This window comes from Anolis carolinensis, chromosome 2 (genome assembly GCF_035594765.1).
Source record: "Anolis carolinensis isolate JA03-04 chromosome 2, rAnoCar3.1.pri, whole genome shotgun sequence".
Taxonomy (NCBI): Eukaryota; Metazoa; Chordata; class Lepidosauria; order Squamata; family Dactyloidae; genus Anolis; species Anolis carolinensis.
In genome coordinates, this window is record NC_085842.1 from 110,289,463 (window position 1) to 110,312,412 (window position 22,950).

A 22,950-nucleotide genomic window follows, 5' to 3' on the forward strand; every position below is an offset into this window, starting at 1 on the left:
TAAAGACACATGTCCCTGAGAACAGGAATCTTTTTCCTTCTATCAAATCTAATAGGAAAGGGCAGGGGGAATAACACCCCCTCCTAACCTGCAGGTATCACCATAGTTTCTAGAAAGTCAGTTCTGTTCAAATACATAAAATCCACTTTTGGGGTATTCTTTTGTCCTTGTCTCTGAAAGGGAAAAGTGGACACCTTGTTTGAGAACCATTGAGGACCATCAGGAAACACTTCTGGTAATTTGGCTGGAGGAACATAAGGACATTTTCTTTGTGTTTATTTTTGTTACTACTTTATTTTTCCAAGTATTTGAAATTGGTAAAACTATAAATGGCACCATTAGTTGTGGGTTTTTTTTGTTTTACTTCAGTATACCCTTTGAACCTAATTTCATTAAGACCATGTTCCTCAGATCATTACAGCTATTTTCTCATCCCTAGTGGGAAATCTCTTATATTCTCTTGGAGAAATCTTATCTAAGTGCTAAGCAGATCTGACATTGCTTAGCTTCCCAAATGAAGTGTATTCATATACCCTAGTTTTAAGTTAAAACACATTAAAACTAGGGAGTTCTTTTTCAAACACCCTGTATAGTATATGTACTATTTGGAAGTTAACTCTGGGTTATGGAAATCCTGTTCTAGGGGTTTCTTTCAGATTGAGAAGGAGTTTGCTATTGCCTTCCTCTGAAGTTGAGAGTGTGTGACTTGGCTAAGATGACACAATGGGTTTCTGTGGTTAAGCAGGGATTTGTACCCTAGTTTCCCAAAGTCCTATCCTCGTAACACTCAAACCAGAACACCATGCAGGATGTGCAATCAGGTGATATACAGGTTGACCATCCCTTATCTGGAATGTTGAAATTGGAAATATTGAACTTCACAATCCAAAATTGTCCACTTGGGTGGCTGTGATATTATTTTTAAAAGTATATAAAATTACAATCTGGCTATGTATTTAGAGTATTCATACAACATAAATGATTTTCTTGTTTGTGTCCCATTGTCAAGATAACTCATTATGTATTTGTATGTAAATACAGGTATTCCAAAATCCAAAGCACTTCTGCTCCCAAACATTTTGAATAAAGTATACCGAACCTGTAGTATTGTGTTAATAACAACATAGAGGAAATCCAATCATTGTTTTTTTAAATATATATATATATATATATATATATATATATATATATAGAGAGAGAGAGAGAGAGAGAGAGAGAGAGAGAGAGATGTACTTGAATCTATGCAGGAGTGTGTGGGTAATTTAAGATAACCTGGTTCGAGGGGCTGATGGATCCAAATGGTTTCCTGACAGATCTTTGGGATGTTTCTGTTGCATCAGAAGGCAAAATCGATCTCTTGTTGATCTCTAGAGCAAGTATACGGGCATGGTGGTGGCCATAGTAACTCTCGAACTCCTGGAGGCAAACCAGCTCCCTTGTTTTTCAGAGAGCTGGCAGCAATGAAAGAGATGAGACAAAAACTAGAATGGTGATGCAGAAAACTCGGAACAAGTTCAGTTAAACTGAGGCTAGAGCTTGTCAAAAGACCAAGTAATATGTTCAGCAAACAGCTATGTTTCTCTGCCACCATCTCATCTGCAAAGACCTATCCAGCAGAGTGGTTGAGTGGGTGGAAGTGGTGGTCAACGCATTGCTGCAAGGCAGGGTTCCAGGATGCTTTTAAAGGAAGTAGTTATCAGCCTGTTGTTTAGAAAAACTTCCCGAAATTCTGTTGTTTTAAGTATCTGTCAGCCAGTGAAATTAATTAAATAACTTGTTGAATGATGTGATAATTCTACTAATGATACTATGATGGCTATCACATACTTTGTATTTTTTGTTGATGTTCTGCTAGTTCTGCTTCAATCATGGGAAACATTGATAAATGAAATGTAAGCAATTTGTAGCTTTTACAAAACAGTAGCATACATTTTACTTTTTACTTTCTACTATGTCTCCTATCATGCACTCAGGCAACCAAAAGGCCTACTCCAATTCTTTTGCTTTGTTTATACTCTGTGGTGACAGGGTATTTCTTTTTCTTTTTGGAGCAGTGAGGTGTAAATTAGAAGGAAGACAGCCTTGTCAGCCAATTCCTGTTTTCTCTCCTCATGAATATTCAAGCTAAAGAGAGGCTTTTACCTGAGGCCAGCAATTTCCTATTTTTTCATGTGATATTATTCCAGGGAGATGTTTTGAAGAGAGCTATTCTGCTTTGCAGACCTGCTTTATCGCAAGGTTATTTCATGCCTTGCAGTCCTAACACTGTAGTCATTGCCTGTTGCCTCGTTGCATATAGGCAAAGTTGCAGCTTCAGCAGGCTAACTGAGATGATTTACTGATCTTTCATTTTGGAGGGAACATAAATGGCTTTATTAAAAAGCAAGGAGCGTGAACAATTAGCATCTGCAAAACGCAGCTAGTGTCAAATTAAATGGAATAGAAGCATTTGTATGCTGGTTAGTTTGCAGAGATGGTTATAAAATGTACAGGCAAAATTGGGCAGTTTGATAATCAGGCTCAAAACACTCTTTACTGTGTACAGAACTACCAAGAGCTTTGTCATTTCAACTTCTGATTCTTTGTAAGGCAAAGGGATACTTATAACATAATTTTCATGTAACATGTGTAAGCTAATGGTTGGTGATTGTAAGTCGAGGGCAAATTTTGAGGCCAGAATCATGGATTAAGATGGATTTGACCCATGGATAAGTTGAGAGTCTTTCACGGACAGAGGAAAGCACCAATGGTGCCACAGGGGGCCGGCTGCTCCTGCTACCATTTCTCCACTCAGACATTCAAAATAGTCAGAAACTGTGTCATGGCTGAGAGAGTACAGATGGCGTCACTTCTTTTAGGTTCCCTTGGGATGAATTTCATCACTCTACTCAGAGGAGGAAGTGGTTCCTTTTTTGTTAAGAGTTAAGGTTCTACAACTGCATTAACCTGTGCATAAGTTTGACCCAGGTTTTTATGTTAATATTTTGATTAAAACTTCTAGTACAACTATTACACTAGATTTGAGTATATTTGGTAATAGTTGTACACCTGGTTCTTAGTAGTGACCTCTTCATTCATAACAAATGGCAGACTCTGGACAGCTATACAAATAATGGAGCATGACAAATGAAAACATGAAATCTCATTGATATTGGTAGCTTTTATCCTGTTCAGAGCAAAACACTCACAACCCACTCAAATGTAAGTACATTTAGAGGCGAGTTATGATTTGTTGCATTAGGTAAGAGGGGTTAATTTAGGCCATCCTGGAGCCTGTTGTTTATTTTAAGTGGTGTGGCTAGCCCAAACCACAGATAGAACATCATTTTTATTTCATTTTTTTAAAAATCCACTCCTCTTTACCAAAAAACAAAACAAAACAAAAGCTTGTTCCAGATCTACATTAGCTTGTTGTTTACTTTCATTTCTAACTTTCTCTGGGTTTGTGCCTTTAGAAGGGCGAGGAAGCCAACTGGATGGAGAGTTATCTTTTTTTTTCCATTGCTCTTGCGCCCGGCGGGGAGGCAGGATCTGCATACCCAGTGGAAAAATTAACTCCTTTTTATGAAAGCTACTAGAAAAACAACTTTTGAGTTATGAGCAGAAATTAAAGGAGCACTTAGGAAGGAAAAGAAAGTTACTTCATGTATACCTGTGGAAATTTCAGTATTGGAAAGGAAATTAATCCTTGATCCATGTGTAAAAAGAATGGTTATAAGAATGTACTGTATGGATTCCTTCTTTTCAAAAACGTATCTTTACATGATACTGTTCATAATAGTTCTAACATCTCCTTGATAGCTAGCCTTGACTTTGTTCTGTTTTGAAGTTGTTTCAAATATTCACTCCTTTTAGCCATAAAATGCATGTCTCCTGTGGGTATGTTATCTCTTTTGTGTCCTACAGAGATGATAAGGAATTCAAGTGCTTAGTTCTCTTGCCTGCAGGGTCAAAAACATTGCTCTCCATCCAAACTCATCACATTCGGCTCTTATGAAAGTTTGAGGAGTGATAGAATTCTCTTTTTTATCCTGCTCATCCCAGTTTGTGTAACTGTCTTGTTGCCCCCTCCCTAAGACGATGCATTATTTAATTCATTTCAGCTTCTGTTCACAGACTGAAGATCAAGAGCACATATAGTCTCAGCATGTGTTGTTCTGCCTTCTTTCTAGGTAGTTTCTCCATTTATTCTCCTTTTCAGAGCTAAACACATTCTTGCATTACATATACATCAGTGGTTTCAATAATCATGATTAACTAAAACTGCAAATTGTACATTCTCTTCTAACCTTGGTTGCAGTTCATATCCCCTTGGAACATATCCCCTGCCACACCTTTCTGGAAATGTATCTGAATACACTGTAAATTCCACTTTGCATTGCTATATGTATTGTCCTCCAACTACCTCAAAGAAGACACCCTGGTGAGTGTATACCAAAGGCTTCCAAGGCCCTTGATTGGTCTTTGTGGGTTGCCTAATCCCTCCTCCAGGGATATCTTTGTCAGGATGATGAATGATGATGAAGAGGCAAGATTGACTTAACAGTTGTGCAAGGAAAGGGTTCTTTTTTCCAATATGCTTAAGCCAGTTATTCCTAGTAGCCTAAGTTTAGTTAGTGATTGGTGTTTCATTTAATTTTGAAAGCAATAATTTCTGAACTTATCTCATCCTGTCAGATGGGAATACATATAGAGATAGACTGATATGTCAGACATAATCACCCGAAGAGTTTGAAATGTCCCCAAATTTCAGCCACCTCCCATTTACAGTTTTTGTTAATAAAAGAAGAACAGCAACAGAGGAAACAAAGAATTGGAATAAACAAACAAACAAACCACCCATTGGTAGTTGCAGTGAAGCTGGTATCAGTGTTTGGATAAGAACCTGCTCGGAGGTGTGAGGGCAACAACTGTATGTCTCCTGCATCCTGGCTGTGAGACCAGGAATACTGAAGTCATGAGACAGAGATGAAAGGGCCCTGTGCAGATAGCCACAGACAATTCCTCATAGAGCAGCTGAAGTCATCATTTAGGCAGTGTGCCCATGACCAAATGAAGAAACAGTGCTAGAAATCTTCAAGCTGCACCTTGCAGAAAGAACTCTTTATCACATAGTTGGTGAAATAAATCAGCACAACCTATGAGAATTCTTACCTAAATCAAAGTGAGGGAGCCCCTTAATACTGCTGAATGGAAATCAAGCACTGACTCCTTGAGAGATCAGAGTTGTAATACAGAATACATGAAGCCTTGGAATAACCACAGCATCCAGTCTTGGGTGACAGCCACTCCAGAGAAACAATAAACCTGAAGATAATGTTTGTACTGCCCAGATACTTTGGGTGTAACGGTGGTGAAGATTGTATTTCAAAATATTCACATTTTTGTTGAACAGCTAGGGTTAGAGCTAAGAGAACTTCTGCTGACTCAGATACCTGAAACATGCTAGCACTGTTCAACTGGTTAAGCGCTTTCTCCCTCTCTCTCTCTCTCTCTCTCTCTCTCTCTCTCTCTCTCTATATATATATATATATATATATATATATATATATATATATATATGTCTTCCCCCCACCCAATTATATATACATAAACACACACAGAGACAAATATTTTTGCAGTGGCACAAACCAATGCATCATATTGGGAAATTTGCTGGGAATTATAATTCACATTTCCAACATTTCTTGTCTATGGAGTAGTCGACACAGAAAACAATAAGACAGAACTAATTTCTTATTAGAAAAAAAATTATAGCATGACATTATTAATGCTAAATTTCCTGTAAATAAATGAAAACAACTCTTTTTTTATCACCTTTTTTATGGTAACTTGCTAAGTAACCTTCTATCAGTTTACTTCCTTTACCAGTTGGTGGTTACTAAAAAACAAGATCATTCCGTAATTTATAGATCAGATCAGTTTGCAGAATATGACTGAAACTGAAGCAGAACTTGAACATGCTTCAGTTACATGCAGTGCCATTGCTCTGTTACATTTAGATTGGGGGAAAGAGGATTCTATGAATATTCAAAAACTAGTGTCTCCTCATTTAGCCATATTTGTGTATTTATGGGGTCAAGAATGCATATATACATGGCCAATCAATATCAGTTGAGATAAAAATTCTTCAATGTATAACTATACTTGGGGGCTTCTGCAGACACTGGACTCTCATTATGTTTTGACATACATAATGATGAAGATCTATATCCGATCTTGATTTGACACACAAGAACAGTAAGTCAGAAGATCAGTGTATACAAGCTGTTTGCGGATGCAGAAGAGGAAATTACAATCCTGAGTGTGATGGGACTGCAATAATTTTAAGTTACTTCGTTAAAAGGAAATCCCAAAAAAAGTTTTGAAAAGGAAATGCCAATGTTTTGTGGCCACTGCCTGTGGTTATTTCTGCTTTTCTATGCAAAAAAATTATCTGTTGTTGCATAGGTTGTCCCTGTTCTTGTCAACTCGGCATGCCAGCTTTGGAAGCTTTTGCTTTTCCTAATTTCATGTTTGTTTTTTGCCTTGCAATGTGTTCTTTCCAGATTAAACCCTAGAATAAAGTTTAACATTCCACTGAGATTTTTTTGCTTCAAAGTGGGAATTTATAGAAGACTGTTTTACATTAATCTACTTGAATGCATGTGTCTTTAATTCACCTGTCAATGTATGGCAACCTCATGAATTTCATAGAGTTTTTTAAAAGCAAGGAATGCTCAGAGATTTTGCCAGTTCCTTTCTCTAAAATATGTGGACTACAGATCTACTGATTTTGTGTAAATCCATGCAGATTCACTTTTCAAACCATACATTTTCTACATGTCTCCAGCTAAGTGCAGAACCTGATATGTGGGAATTGTGTAGGTGCTACAAAAACAATAGTTCCATGTCTCCACCACTTCAGAACTAGGGGAGTGGCCTTGTATTTCATGTTTTAAAGAAGGCTGATGATTTCTATGGAAATTGTCTTATTTTTCCCCCAAAGCACAGCTTCTTTTTCATTTTACATGAGACATTTATATTGAATGTAGCTCAGTGCTCCACAGCAAGAAAGATTAGGATGTTTGAGAGAGACAAATGAGGAAGAGAAAGGCAACATGATGAGCCAAGCCTCCATACTGATACTGGTCCCAGTCACAAGAGGTCAGTTCTGTTTTGCTTTTAATGACTGTTTTCTAACTGCACTGTTTTCTAACTGCACTGAACCTTGGTTGAGCTAGTTTGATGGCACCAAATGTTCACAAACTTTCAAACTATTCAAACAGCAAGCTGGTGAGATGTTTGCATTTTGTGAAGAATGGGAGTGGTTTTGATGGCATAAGAACACTAGATACAAGAACAGCCTTGTTGAGATTGAAAGTTGATTGTTAGAGTATCCTCATAGGATGTGGTTGAAAGAAATATGCAGAAAGTGTAGTTAACTGATGAAGTGGTAGGTATACCCACGGAGTCTCATGGTGCAGATGGCTGTTCCACCAGAATCCTAGCCAAGAAAAACATACCTGGCTCTAGCTGAAAACACTATCCCTATGCTTCATCTTTCACTTTTCCTACTCACCTCTAATAAATAAGTAAAACCTGTGGTTTGAGTTTGGAGTTTCCTTGCCTTATTTTCCTTGATTCTCTTTATAGATGCAGGGGCATGTGGTTCCTAATACAATATCTTGTTTGGAAAAAGAGGAGATACAAAACTCCTCTGTCAGGTAGCAGCCACATGTTTCCTGTGTCATCTAGTTCTTGCCTCAGATAATAACATGGAGAAAATGTATGGTCTGAATGGATTTTACAGAAACGTTCAGTGACTCAGAGTAAGTCCCATCTGGGAGCGTGTTTGTAAATATTTCATCTGAAAGCTGAAGAGACACTTTCTTACCTTGCAATTTTTTTTATATGTGTTCCTCAGTCCACATACATATGCATCCATTAATAGATATTTCTGGGAAGCTGTCACCATAATCACGGGAATTTGTCTGCAGACCCACTGCCTATCAGCTTTGTCAGATAACCATGTAGTTCAGTTGGATTGGATTTCTACATTAGCAGAAGATTTTCCCTAATAGATCAGAAAGGAAAGAAATAGAACCTTAAGTCATAAAGACATCCTGTCCCATTCTGAAAGGAGATCCCTGTGCTTAATTAACTTCATAAATTAGCTGTAGCTATAGCACCATCACTTTGCCACCAAATGGAGGTAATATAACCCCTCTGATCCTTTCTGCCATTGTAATGGATCCCAGCCATCAATTAATGTGCCCTTGAGCCTTTCCATTTAGCAGCATTATGGTCGTGAGGAAGCTGATGTGCAGACAAAGTTGACAAAGGAGTGCTAAGCTGTGAAATTATCGATAGCCTCAGAATTAAAGCAAGTTCTATGACATTTTTTTTTCCTGGTTATGCTCTTATATATTTTTTTTACCCATGTTCTCATATTTAGAGTCCCCCCTGATTCAGCTGAGGCCTCTGAAGATGCACCTACTTCAGACCAAACATCCCTGGAAGGTGGCAGTGTTGACAAGTGATGTTGAAGTGGACTGGCTGAGAACTGTTTGTTGTTGTTGACTGCCTTCAAGTCGACTTCGACTTAATGGCAACCCTATGAATAAGAGACTTCCAAGTTACCCTATCCTCTGCATTCTGTCTCTAAGACAGGAAACCTACAAAATGCATACTTTCCTCTTTACATTTTATAAAACTTCGTTAGTTTTTTTAAAAAAATCCAAAGTAGAGGAGTACAGTCTTTCTAAAGCAAAACAATCACATTATTGGTATAAAGAACAATTGTATAACCTGCCACTCCTTCCTCAAAAGGAAGTAGGAGGAACTACATTTCTTCTCATTATTATACATCAAATCAGGTGATATTAACTGTGGGGAGAGAGCAGATGGAAGGGCAAACCAAATAAAAAAGGGAGCGGAGATAATATAACCCCTCTAGTTGGAAAATTCTAGTTGTTTTCCAGTTCTCAGAGGAGAACTATCAAGACATGTGCTCCACTGGTAGCCAACAGATATTTTTTGATATTCTAATTTCTGAATCTCCTCTTTATATGTTTTTAGATAGAAATATATTTTTCTTCCTTCTTCTAGGAATAAGCATAAAATATTGACATTCTTTGACAAGGAGAAAAAATGTACAAAAATATATAAACATTAATTAGTGGAACAGCGAGCACTTAGATGAATGAGCTTTTGGCTGAAGTTCTGATAGGAACAGGTGCATCTAGTGCCACAGAAAGGGAATGTGTTGTGTAAAGTCTAATTTATAGATCTGATTTTGTCCTCTCTTCTCAGATTCAGTCTGACAAGTACACACATAGCTCCAGTGAAAACAGAGGAATAAGAATTGTATGCAGCATTTTTTAAATAGCAAAATCTTACAGTTAGCATGGCCATGTTCTGAAATTTGTTCAGGAGTGACAAGTGAATCTATTGGTTTTCCAAGTATCCATGCATCATAGTTGCAATGGCATTCATAGTAGTAATAGTAGTAGTAGTATTTATACATTTATATCCTGTATTTCTTCCATTATGGAATTTATGGCATCGTAAATGGGATTCTTCAGCAGTAACATATCTAGATACTAAGATAATCTTGGTTTCACTGAGGTGGTGGTGTCATAAAGACTTCTAATTAAATTTGTCACATTACTTTCTCTTGGGTAATACCATTTATTTTAAGGATATCACTGTGGGATGTTTGTTGATGAAACATTTCACATTTGCTCAAAAATACACATGAAGCTTTTAAAAATAATATGAACATTCAAATATATGATTCTATGTATATTGGTTGCCACAGATTTGGTAGAGGACAAGGCTTAATAGTCGAACATATGCTTTACAAGCATAAAGTCCAAAGTTCAAATTTTACCAGCCCCATTTAAACGAATCTTGAATAGCAGAGCTGAAAAAAAATGTTTGCCTGGGACACCGGAGCATTATTAGGAAAATGGGTGAGATCCAACCAATCTAGTATTGTTGACACTGCCTGGCAGTGGCTATTTCAAGTCTTCCAGTCCTACCTGAAGGTGTATGGATTGAATCAGAAACCTTCTGCATGCAACTTATGTACTTCCAAAAGCATGCATCTTTTTGCAAAATTACCTTGTTTTGAAGTGTGACTATGATGATCTTAAAGAAGAAACACCACATTTACTCAATAGGGAGGTGAAGTGAGCAGGGGAAACTTTGAGGATACCGCAACAGTGTTTGGCTCACATCTTCCCACCTCTGATATAGATGGAATACTCAACTGAAACCTTAGAACAAAATATTTACATTATTTAAAATTCATCTTTTGAATCAACAGGATTTATTTCTGGCAATGTACTTTTCAGATATAGGAAGATTTAACCAGGTGTGGGAGAGTAAAAGGTCTGCAACCTTGTATCAAGTCCTGAAGCCCTTAATGTTGAGCAGGAATAGAAATACTAGACTATGTGAGAATGAGTTTGCCCCCATAGGGAGAAAATTGGTATTTTTACATAGTTCATACCTGGTATCCACACACTGATATTTTTTGCAGAATTATTATGTGCTGCAGTAGTTGTGGGGTTTTATGGGAAGAAAACATTTATTTCTTGCCAGAAACTGATACGTTGTTTTTGTTTTATTTTGTATTGGGGATTTTTGTTGCTATTTTGTGCAAGAAAAACATACAATTGTGCTGGAAAAAACCCTTGAATGTCTAAAATCAGTGTTTTGCGTGAGCATGAAAATATTTTATTTTTGCACAAAAAGGCAGAATTGTCACACAATCACTTTTTGGAAACAATCATTTTTGATGTAAAGCTGCTGTGTTTTGCAAAGCATTAATTTTGTGCACACACACAAAAACATGAGTCTGTGAAAAATGGTATTTGTGTGCAATAATGTGTTTTCACAGTTGAAATATTTAGAATGTGTGAAAACCATGGAAGATTCTCACACCTGTGCCATTTTTCCTCATCAGATTGCCTAAGGCCCCTTCCACACAGCTGTATAAAATCCACACTAAGCTGGATTATATGGCAGTGTAGACTCAGATAATCCAGTCAAGCAGGCATTGTGGATTATTTGCCTTGATATTTTGGGTTATATGATTGTGGGAAAAGCCCTAAGTGTTGAAAAAACTCTTTTTACACTGTACCCTGGGAAGCAACACCAAATATGTTTTCCATCCTTACAGTTGAGCAGCCTGAGGGAAGGATCACACACAAAGATGTTAGTTATGTCGTTGAAGTTATGTTTAGTCTGCCCCTGACTATGGAGAAAAAGGAAGAGATGAAGTGTGATGTCTGATGTGTATCTCAGATACGGTAGTTCAGTAAACTAGGAAAGTAACTCTGTGATTAGATAACCCCCTTCTCCAGGAAACCCTTCATCAGTTCTCCTTTGTAATCAATATTTAATCTCTCCTCACGTATCTTTTTGTTTTGTTTTATTGGTGTCAATGAGACTACTAGTGCCCACTAAATAGTCCATCTCGACACATTATTTTCTGTAGTTACAAATTAAATACTAGTAATGCCTTTTAATATCTCTGTCAATGTAAAAAGGAAATGTATGTATATGAGAGATATATCGCAAAGGAGATCTCCTTTATGCATTGGGTCAGCTTAAAATCCAGGCTTCTACACCTTTTCTCTTCTCAACAAAATGTATTCCTTGTTGGTACAGGAATCTCCCAAACTGTGATGGATTGTAAAATAGGAGATTCCTAGAACCTCTGAGAATATATAATAAACAGTATATTTGAATTTATGTCTGTCAGAGGCTACAGTATTTTCACATGTGTTTAGGACAGCATGTGTGTGAGAGAGAGTGTTTAAAATGCAGTCATGTCCCTGGCAAGTATCTGATGTAATGTAACTTCCCTGGCTTAGCCTGATGGCATCCTTTTTACAAACCTGCATATTTTCGTTGCTTTATTGCATTGTTTCGGAAACTGAACTTGTTACTTTCCCCTTCCCACTGGGATCAGGAGGGCATTCTGAAGATGGGGAAGACTATCTTAGACTTTCCTATATTTTCAAATGATTTCTCCCCCAGAAGAAACACACCTCCCATCTCTATATTTTGTCACTGATGGGACACAGAGATTCCCATGGTTGTGATAGATGACGGTCTAGATTTATTGCTTCAAGCTTGGTCTGGTTTGTTATGTATATACTGTTTTCCTATAGCTATAACCAAAGTGGTTTGCAATATTTAAAAAGGAAGCCATTAAAATAACAGCTAAGATCTTAATAACAAAGTGTTGGAATTAAAAATATAAAGAAGGATGCTACAACCTGTAAGCAACTAAACATGTTATGGATTCTCAAGATGTGTTCTAGGAATGTGTAAATGAAACTGAGACAAAAAGTAATCACTTCTGCCCTCTCTCCCAAAGTAGAGATCATCAGCCCTGTGTTCGTGCTACTTATGTGGGTAAAGCATGTGCCTTTCCTCTGGGATAATCTTCTGAAAGGTGTCCTCCAATGTGTTGCAGTCCTCTCAACATATGCCTATTTATGTATTTGAGTAGTACATTTGAGATGCATTGGGCATGCTTTCTGTTGCTTCTGGAGGAAGGAGCCAAACCAGTGGACTCCCAGTTATTGGCAATAACTTTTTAAAATTATTTTTTATTCAGAATAAAAAAAGAAAGAAATACAAAAAAGCAGATTTTCTAATATACGGTGTAACATTCAACCAACTACATGTAACAAAATAATAATAATAATAATAATAATAATAATAATAATAATAATAATAAATATGAAATCCAGCATATCTATCTTGTTTGCTGTGTCATACAATAATAATAATAATAATAATAATAATAATAATAATAATAATAATATAAAGTATATTTTTATATTCCTCTCTATCTCACTGCAGGGACTCAGGGCGAATAACATAATACATACATGGCAAACATTCAGTGCCATCATAATTAATAACAAAGGCAGACAATACATAGACACAGGCAAGGCTTCCCGCTTTTTCATCTCCAGCATCTGGAGGCTGTTCTCGACTCAGTCATGGAGCTCGACTCAGTCATGTTCCATTTGCCATGCCAAGGGGGCTAATGTCCATGGACGCCTTCCTGATCCAATTTTGTCGGCATGTTTTTCAGGGGTGTCTTTTACCTCCCCATCGAAGTTGTACCTATGTACTCACATTGCTGTTTTCAAACTGCTAGATAAGCAGAAGCTAGGGTTGATGGCAGGAGCTCACCCTGACCCATGGCTTGAACTGCCAACCTTCCGGTCGGCAAGATTTTCAGTAGCTGGTGGTTTAACCCACTGTTCTAACCACAGCCCCTAAATCGCACCAAAACTAAATCTTACCTAAAATATTACTACACTAATAAACACATACTGGACATAGAGCTACTAAAACTATTATATGAACCTCATACTCATTATGGGCCCTGCCACACTGCTCCTTTATCCCAGGCTCGATCCCAGATTATTTGTTTATCCTAGGTTATCTGGTAGTGAGGATTTATAATTTAAAGCAGATAATCTGGAATCAAATCCTGGGATAAAGGGCAGTGTGGAAGGGCCCAATGTTGATTTTTACCCCTTATTATCTTGGTCTCTTTTCATAACACTATATAACAAAGAGTCTGTATGAAACCAGGGCACTGTCCATTTCTGGAAAAGCAAGCATGAAAGAATAGACTGTCTGCTCAAAAATGCAAACAACCTATATGGTCATATATAAGTCTAAAAATTGTAATCAAAACATTAACCCCAAACAACTGGGTCAACTTATCCTTGGGTCGATGTTGCTACTGCACTTCATCTCATATAAAAAAGGAACTATTCCCTTCTCTGAGTAAAGTGGTAAAAGCCATGAGCTTAGCGCATCCTGGGAGAATCCAAAGAAGCACTGACTCCCTCTATTCCCTCCTCCACAGCTACCCTTCTGGCATTTTGAATGGCTGGTTGTAAAATGGCAACAGTTACCAGGGGCAGCTGGTCCCCTGAGGTGGTACTGGGCCTTTCTCTTTCTCTGTGGAATGACCCTCGACTTACACACAGGTCATATCAAAATCCATACTTTTAGCTCTAAAACCTGCCCTTGGCTTATACATGATGTTGAGTTATAAGTGTCATATTTTAATGTTCTTGCAGAAAGGCAACATTTATTCTAGATTTCAATTTTGATAATTTTCTTCCATGTACAAAACTCAGTCTCAGTAATATGGAAAAACTATAATATTAACCATACAAAGCGCCCTCAAAGGATTTTAAAATGTATTTCTTCCTTTGTTTGTTTTAATTTTCTTGCTTACCATGTGAACATGAACCAGCCAAGATTCGTATGTCTACTTTTTTCACTGACAGGATTTATACAGCTTCCTGGAAGACTGTTGTAAGCTGGTGTAATAAAGGAGTACTGACACTTAAGTCTTCTGATACTGAAGAAATACAAATTCATACAAGAGTTTCTACTGTGTGCAGAAGCTTCATTTTCATCTTGTGCCAGTGTCAGGTTTAAATACTTTGATTATGCTAGTTTTATTTCAGTAGAAGAGTTTCTGTATTGCTTTACCAACTTTTTGATTACTACACGGGGTAATGCTTGACACCCTTGTGCAGCTGCTTGCAGAATGACATCAATTTCCCACTAGTTTGGCGTGCAGTTCCATGAAATCCATAGAAGGTTTGAACTTGGACTCTTTCTTCCGTACAAGAGTTTAATTCAAAGAATTTTTACATTTCTCTTAAGAATCTTCATTTGCAATTCAGTACATTCTCTGTATCCACAGGGGATAGAGTCCCACACTTTGTGTTGATATGAGAAACCACCATTGATAAGAGTGAACCCTGTTGAAATGAAGCACAGGAAAACTAGAAACATGCTGGAAGACTGTGAAAATGTCAAGAAAGAACATAATTTGTCAGATGTGCATAAATGAAATTGTGAACACCAGTCCTGCAGATACAAGGGCCATACTGTATAAATTTTGGTTTACAAAATTAGCATCCCCAGTCTGGATATGAGATGGATTCTCACAAACCTCCTTTCCTCTAAACTTGTTCTCTCTAGCAGCATTAACCTTTCTTCTAAAGGCATAAAATATTTCAGCGTTTTAGATTATATGCAGCTTTCGGCCACCTTTTTAAGGAGAAGCAGCTATTGGAACTCCAGTCCAGAGCAAAATGCCATTAAAATATTATTTAGCCCAAATATGTAAGTAAGGAATGGTTCTGATTGCAATAGCTTGAGCTAACCTTCAAGTTGACATCTGGTGAGGCATTCTGCTATATAGGCTAATCACAGCTCTGTTGGTCATCACGAAGTTTGCTAGTAGGCATTTTAAATCAGGGCTGCTTGTGGCCATCTTAATGGTATTGGACTAGAACTGCCCTTACTATTCTCTTACTATTGATTATGCTGACTGGGGCTGATGGGAGACATTCCAGCAACATCTGGAGGGCCACATGTTATTCACAACTTAAACAAAATGAAGAAAGGATTGTAGTTTTCTGCAAAATCGTTTGCATAACTGTTCAGTTGGATTCTTGCTGATTTATGTAAAATATTCAGCATAATTTCATTAAACAGATGGGAGCTTAGGATGATAATGTGAGGGTGGGAAAGGATATGATTTTACTAAAGTCATTCCTTCTGGATCAGTATAACGAGTGGGTCACACATCTCAGCTATCTAAAACCTAAAGGGGTATATATTGCATTGCCCATGACTTAAATTATGCAGAGTTTAAGACTTTTGATCTCAGGTTCTCAGATACTGCCTGATTTTATGCTGCACTTGAATGCCTCATTTTATTGTGATCTGTTTGTCATTGACTTATACAGCTCTAGGTCGGCCACATTAACATTCTTGATACGCTTGCTCAGGCATCATAGCCTCCTATGTACATGAGTCTGTTCTCGAGCTGGGAGATATTTTGGGCTGCTGACTCATAGAATTCCCTCCTCACAGCGCTTGCCATTTATGCGAGATTAACATCCTAACCCAACAATCCTAATTTTAGCTGCCCTCTTTGTTTCCTCATCTTGGCATTTTTGTGTCAAAACTAATCTTTTATATCTTACGTCCCACTCTGCTTCAGGCAGGAAATGTCTCTGCAATCAGCAGATAGGGGAAGCTGAATAGATTCCAGTTGCTATATTCCTGTTTCCCTTCCCACTTTTACAGTAATTTAAAATGTTTAAATAGTGTTAAGCAGTGCTGACCCACTCTTACTACTTTTGGTACTTCCATGGCTGAAAAAATATTGAGTGCAGGTTCCCTTTTTCTCATTCATCATGCAAGCATATCCTAGAGCCTACCTAAACTATATTTAGTGGTTACTTTCCTTTCACATAGTCGTGTAAAACCTAGCTGATATAACTATAGCACTTCAAGGCTAAATGCAGTGTTAGCTGTATCCAACACAGATTGCTTGAAGTAAATGGAACTTGTTAATCTGAACTAAATTAAGTCCCATAGGTTTTAATGGATGTACTTTACATAATACTGATATTAGATTTAACCATAAATGAGAATGTTGGTATGTTAAGGAGAACTTTCAATATTGCAATTCACCAGATCATTTAAGCACATGGCAAGTTGATAATCTGTCAAATTCCAGCTATTGTGGCAGCTTCCTGACAGTGCCTAGTTGGAGAACCTGAAAGCTTTACAATAACTTGTATAAACTCAACCTGGCAGACTATTGTTAATTATCATTTTATTTTATTTGAAGTATCCTGACTTCAAACTGTGGATTATGTTTATACAAACTGTAACTAGTATTATTGCATCTTAGATTTCAGACATTTATAAGCTTTGATTATTGAAAACCAAAAGTGATTTCTTCCAGCCTCTTCATGGGCATGCTGGAGGAGAGAAGACCAAGTATTTATTGTGATAAAACTGCATTAGTTATCATAGAGTAAGCCCTTCACATTGACTGGAACCCCTACAAAACTGGAAAAATGTGAATTAAAGATGCTATTTTTTAACTTTAGGGAAATCCTTTCTACAAATATGAAGTTTCTTCAGCAAAGTTCTATGTTCAACTTCCAGTAGAGATTCCTAAAGAGACCATGTTAATCAAATACGTGATTAATCAAATCCACAGTGTTGAACCTGCAAATGTGGAGGGCCAACTGTATAGTGAGAGAAGGGTGTTTATTAATTTTTATAGTGCCTTTTAAGTTTACCTGAAATCCTTCATGGAATTATGTGGAAAGTCCCATCCTTAATTTTATTCCTCCCTCCACCTTTGTTCTGTTTCAAGAGGAAAGGAGCTTCTAGTAAGAGCTGTTGTTACTACTATGAAGCATCCTCACCTATCCACCTGGTGTCTAGGTTTTAGTGTAACCATAATATAGTGGCACTTTGCTACACATTTTCCTGTGTCTCATTGTTATTACTACAGTTTTTTGCCCAAATTCCATGGCTGAATTGTTTACTATATGACTGACAGAATTGTCCATCTGAGATGTGCAGGTTTCTCTCCAGAATTCTCTGGATTATCATGGAACAGAGACTCCTCATAACACCTAGTGTGATGCAGGAATATTGTGGGTTTAGGAGGCATCTGCTGGTCTTTTCCTGGCTTCTTAGACAACTGTATAGAGTCAACATCTAAATATTCTTATAGAGTTTATAACCTGTCATTTTCAGCATTGATCTCAGTGCTGTGAGATCCATGTGCCATATTATCTCTCTTTTGTTTCCCTGCTCCATATGTGTTGCTTATAATTCAGGGCAGATGTCTTCTGACCTTTTTTTACCAATGACTTTTTCACCCAGGGAGCAGAGAGAAACTCATGCTTGCTGTGTTTCCCCAAAGTCTCTGGGTTGAAGTGTATGCTAGTCAGGACAATCAAGACAAAAGGCAGTAACTCCAGCTTCTCAATGAATACTGTTGTTGTTGTTGCTGCTGCTGCTGCTAATAAGCAAAAAGTAAGAAAACCGCTACATTCCCACTTAGCAAAGAGACGTTGTGCTTGTGTGGGAGTGGCACCTTCTTTGGGCAGAAATAAACCTCTGTACTTGTTTGTGCATTCCTTACATGCTCTCTCTGCTGTGTATGCTAAAGAAAGGTAGGGCAGATGGGGCTCATAAGACATGCTGGGTAGTAAAAAATCAGTTATTCATAGTATCAGAGTTGGAAGGGCTGTCTAGTCCAACCACCAATAAATATGTTCTTTAATTTTTCAACATAAATATATATTGTATATGTTCACCTACATCAGTGGTTCTCCACCTGTGAGTCCCCAGATGTTTTCGCCTTCAATTCCCAGAAATCCTAACAGTTGGTAAATTGGCTGGGATTTCTGGGAGTTGTAGGCCAAAACACCTGGGGACCCACAGGTTGAGAATCACTGACCTACATTAAGGGCCTATTTGTTTGGTTGTCATAATACTCAGAAAACAAAAACTGACCAAGTTTTAATATGATAACCACTTTAAAGTGGCATCTATAGTCAGTAGAGTAATGGAGAAGTGGGGTAGGTTTACAGCTGTAAAAATGTTTTTAAAGCATATTCTTCTGGCTTTTGAATATCATTCCTGGCGGTAAATTTATCACCAGGATATTTTTGATGTAGCTTATATTAGTGGCTAGGAAGCAAACAGTAAGGGTAGTGGAGTATTACCTTCATGATCTCTGGCCTTCCTGGAGTCAAGGAGGTAATTGCTGTTAGAAACAGGATACAGGCTTCATGGGACCTTGAGTGATTTATCAAGGCTCTTCATATGTCCTTAAAGAATGAAGATATTCTTACTGTACTCAAGGAACATTTTTAACCCATAGTATTCTGTTTGCACATTCAGAATCTACAACAGCACTTCGATGTTGCTTTAGCAGAGGCAGTATGTCCACGTCAATATTCTTGTCACATGTAATCTAATTTGACTTTTTGTCAATCAGTATCCCAGACGTCATCTCTATCCACACATGGTGCTCTTTTCTCCAGAAACCGCAGACTCAAGAGGTTTTTTTTTAAGGAACTAAATTAAATTCTTCACTTCAACAGTTGCACCTGTGCATCTCTGCCACCCCCACCCACGCTGATAAGGAAATGTGCTGAGTTTTACCTCTGCTAGAGAATGGAATTAGTGAATTATTCATGTGAATGGATTCATGGACTTAGTGGAACAGATCTATTATGGAAAAAGTTGGGGGGGGGGGGGGGCAACTGAATGTAGGTCAATGGCCTGGAAGGGCAGCATGACTTTTTGGCCCAGGGACAAGTCACAGCAAACCACTGCATCCCAGTGTCCACTAGAGAGTGGATGCCTCCCACATTCAGAAGCTTATGGTGTAAAGTTTGTATCTTTCTGACTCTAGAGTATCACTTGCAAAAGATCATGTGAAAAAGCTAGTTGATGGAAGAACTAACCTAATCAGGAATTCCTCAGGACTTGTGTACATACCGCCTTTCTGAAGGATTACATGTGCCTGTAGTTGACACAAGGAATGTGTGTCATTCTCTAAGGTAGAGAGAGGCTGTGTGCTTCCTTTTTAGTCTTTAAAAAGGTGAGTTTAGGTGATAGCTAATACTAGAATATCAGAAGATGAGGATCCTAGGAGTGCAGTGAATCCCATTAGCTCTTTATGTTCTAGTTGATGTTGTTCACCACTCAGTTAACTGTACTGCATGTGGGAAATCCAATGCATTCCTCTTGCACTTTACTGTTAAATCAGAGCAAGAAGTATTTATAGCATAACGTGACATGGCATGACATTCATCCATTCACAAGTGTTTATCCTGTCTTTTTGATAAAAAGGCAGCTCACAAGGCAGCCAAGAATACAAAATAAACACAAATTGAATTAAACATAAATTAAGGTTTAAAATACAGTACAATGAAAAGTGCACTAGTCAAAAAGAAAGAACTTCCCAACTTCCAAACCCTTCTGTGACAACACAGCTCAACTATCAAAAGCCAAACAACAATATGGGTGGTGGCAGTGGCAAAATGAAACAATTGCCAACTCATATAGGAACTCTGCCCATCCCATGAAATTTTCTTTCAATCCCCAAATTTTTATTACTGGAATTATGTAAACCTTTAGTTGACAATTTAGAAAGACAGTTTAGGTATCCCAAGGAAATGGGCAGGAAAAGTTATCAAGGGAATGTGAACCCAGTTAGTATAAAAATGCAAGGGATAATTTCGAGCATCTTCTTCTCTGCAATGTTATCAGTTTGGCTGATGGAAACTTTTGTGGACAGGCACAATTCTCATTTGGAAAGGCACTCCCTGACCACATTTCTGGGTCTATCTCATAAAAAAAATGCCTTTGCCTGCCTGCAGAAAGGCATAAGCATGTGTCCAGCCCATCATCAGGGAATTTTAAAGCCAGAGTGAAGCTACCAAGAATCAGAATCATCAAGTTACAAGGGACCACAAGGGCCATCTAGTCCAAACCACTGCCATGCAACAATACACAACTAAAACACTTCTTAGAAATAGTCATCCATCCTCAGTTTTCTCATTGCCTCTGTCCCATATAGGGGATATATAGAGACCAAGACTAAGACTCCCCTGGTAATTTGGGCAGGTTTATCAGGAAGGATATAATCTCTTGTGAAACACATCTCCGCTTTGCTTGGAATTTGCAGGGTATTTACGAGACTTTGATAGGGCGACATGTATTATTTATGCCTCTTGTTGAAGAGTCAACCCCTACATTGAGTTATCTGTAGGGGAAGGTTCTTTCTTCACTTTTCACAGGAGTCTCAAACAGCAGTGTTGTGCATTCTCTGAAATCCCACCCAAGTAAAACCAGACCCTGACTGTTTCTCAACTCTTTGCCCAGATTGAGGACTGAAGAAAACTGGTCTGCTTTTGTCTTCCTTTCTATAGAGCTTTTGTTGGAGGCAATTGAGCTTTCATAGCTACTAATCGCAAGGCCAGTAGTGAGTGAGACTAGTCCCTCCCTTCCCCACTTGAGTGTTATTTGATTCAGAACAGGAACTGTCACTCTTGATGACCAGTCAAGAGGTTTAAAAAAACCCTCTGTTGTTGGTTTGTTCAGTACCAAATGGGAAGCATGACCAACGTTCCCATAGAGGCATGGTTGTGGCTTCAGCCCTTCTCTGTTTCTGGCTCTCAGTCTCATGCTTTGTAAAATAAAGGAGCATGTGGGCAGAAGGCAGTGCTTCTCTATGTTACGGGAAAAGAAAATACTGGTGATTGGTCAATCGTCATCCCCTTTATTCACTTCTCATAAATGAACAAATGTATATCAATAATTTAGGTAACTCTTTAGAAACAGATAGGTTTTCATTTTAACAAGCTCTCCACTTCACAGTTCTAATTGTATGCTGTGAAGTTTTGAGGGAAGTTGTAAAGAAGAAAAAAAAATCACTGTACATTGATATTCTGCCTGGTTCTTTCCTCCTCACAGATATAGTGAGATGTCTCTTTCTAATTTCTGACATTTAAGTAGTCATGTTGTTGTGCTGCTTCAGAATGGAAGTCTTTACATCTTTCTTTTTTCAAAGCTGTTTTTTCCTTCTAGGAACAAGAGCAGTAGCCTTCAGATTTGGCTCTGCAATTATGCTTTGTGGAGAAACAAAGCTAACTCAAAATAAGAAGAATGTGTTCAAAGTATGGATTTTTTTTTTTTACTGTGAGTTAGCTTACCCCGTTTCCCCAAAAATAAGACATCCCCTGAATTTTGCTGAATTGCTAAATATAAGGCCTCCCCCAAAAGTAAGACCTAGCAAAGTTTTTGTTTGGAAGTATGCCTGAATATACGAGAGCATGCAGGATCTTTAAATGTATGTACCATAGATGGAAACAATGGTAGTAACAAGAAATTCTTGATAGGATTCACAGTTTGTCTGGTTATGCTGGTTTGTGATGACAACTACTGAACAGTATATAATAAATGCTCATTATTTTGTTCAACAATAAATATTCTTCTTCATGGAAAAATAAGGCATCCCCTGAAAATAAGACCTAGCGCATCTTTGGGAGCAAAAATTAATATAAGACACTGTCTTATTTTCAGGGAAAACCAGTAAATTGCTGCTGTCATATAACTACATCTTATTGAATGTATTTTTTTCATAGTAACACATAGCATCATTAAGGCTTTGTAAAGCTCAGAAAGGCCAGCTGTGATGGGAAGAGGATATTTTGTCTCTTAAATCTACTTTCATTGCAAATTTACTTTGGCTGTGAAAATTCAATGCAATCCCATTTTTCATTTTTCTCCTAACAGCACACTAAATTCTGTCAACACTAAAATTGTCTCAATCATATGTTAGTGTCTTTCTGAAATAAACCTGGACTTTATTTCAGCTGGGAAAAAATCCCAACAATTCCCTGTCTTCCAATTCCCCTTTCCTCCATTGACACCATTAAAAACTATTCTAATCTGGTCAAGAATGTTCTCTTGGTGCCAAATTATGATGCTGATTCTTATTATGGAGATATTTTCCCACAAGAAAACTGGAGCCATTAACTCCTTATACATTCAACTTTTTTTGAAGCAAGAGTAATGTACATGCATCTGAAACAGTGGCGCCACATTGGTTTTGATTTCCTTGAAAGGGAAAATAAAAAGACATCTGGATTATAAGTGCAAAGCAATGTAGTTCCTGCTTGCAAGACATTTTGTTAAGTTGAAAGTTTATGGAAAAAGCTTAGCTCCACTGAAGGTCTTGAGACTTTTGTCTCTAAATGTTATCCTTGAATGTTATCAACATGTAAGAGAGAAGTTGCCCACTGCAAATAAATATCAGCCAAATTTATGGTGCTAGAAGGCCACTGCTTTGCCCACTTTGTGTGCCTATAGGAAACATTGACATTTTAGTAGTTCAGATTGTTTCCCCTCTGGCAGTAGCACCTTCTTCTTCATCACCTCCTTCTTCTTCCACCTCCTCCTCTTCCTACTTCCTTGTCCACACTTCCATTTAAATAGATGAATGCACTAGTATTATGCCACCATCATTTAAATGGCATGGCTCACCAAATCCAGCAAGTCTAA

General features: G+C 37.8%; 1 protein-coding gene across 6 annotated transcripts in view; it reads left to right on the top strand.

Moving 5' to 3' along the window:
* Positions 1 to 22,950, top strand: part of arhgap26 (Rho GTPase activating protein 26) — a 306,778-nt gene that overhangs the window by 225,917 nt on the left and 57,911 nt on the right. Inside the window, exon 21 of one of the 6 annotated variants that reach the window (XM_008104706.3) lies at positions 8,438 to 11,745. The exons of the other annotated variants lie outside the window; for them this stretch is intronic. Within the exon in view, the coding sequence (XP_008102913.1) occupies positions 8,438 to 8,522 (85 nt within the window). The 3' untranslated portion in view covers positions 8,523 to 11,745. Of the gene's footprint in view, positions 1 to 8,437; positions 11,746 to 22,950 lie in introns of those variants that run through there. 6 annotated transcript variants of the gene reach the window in all.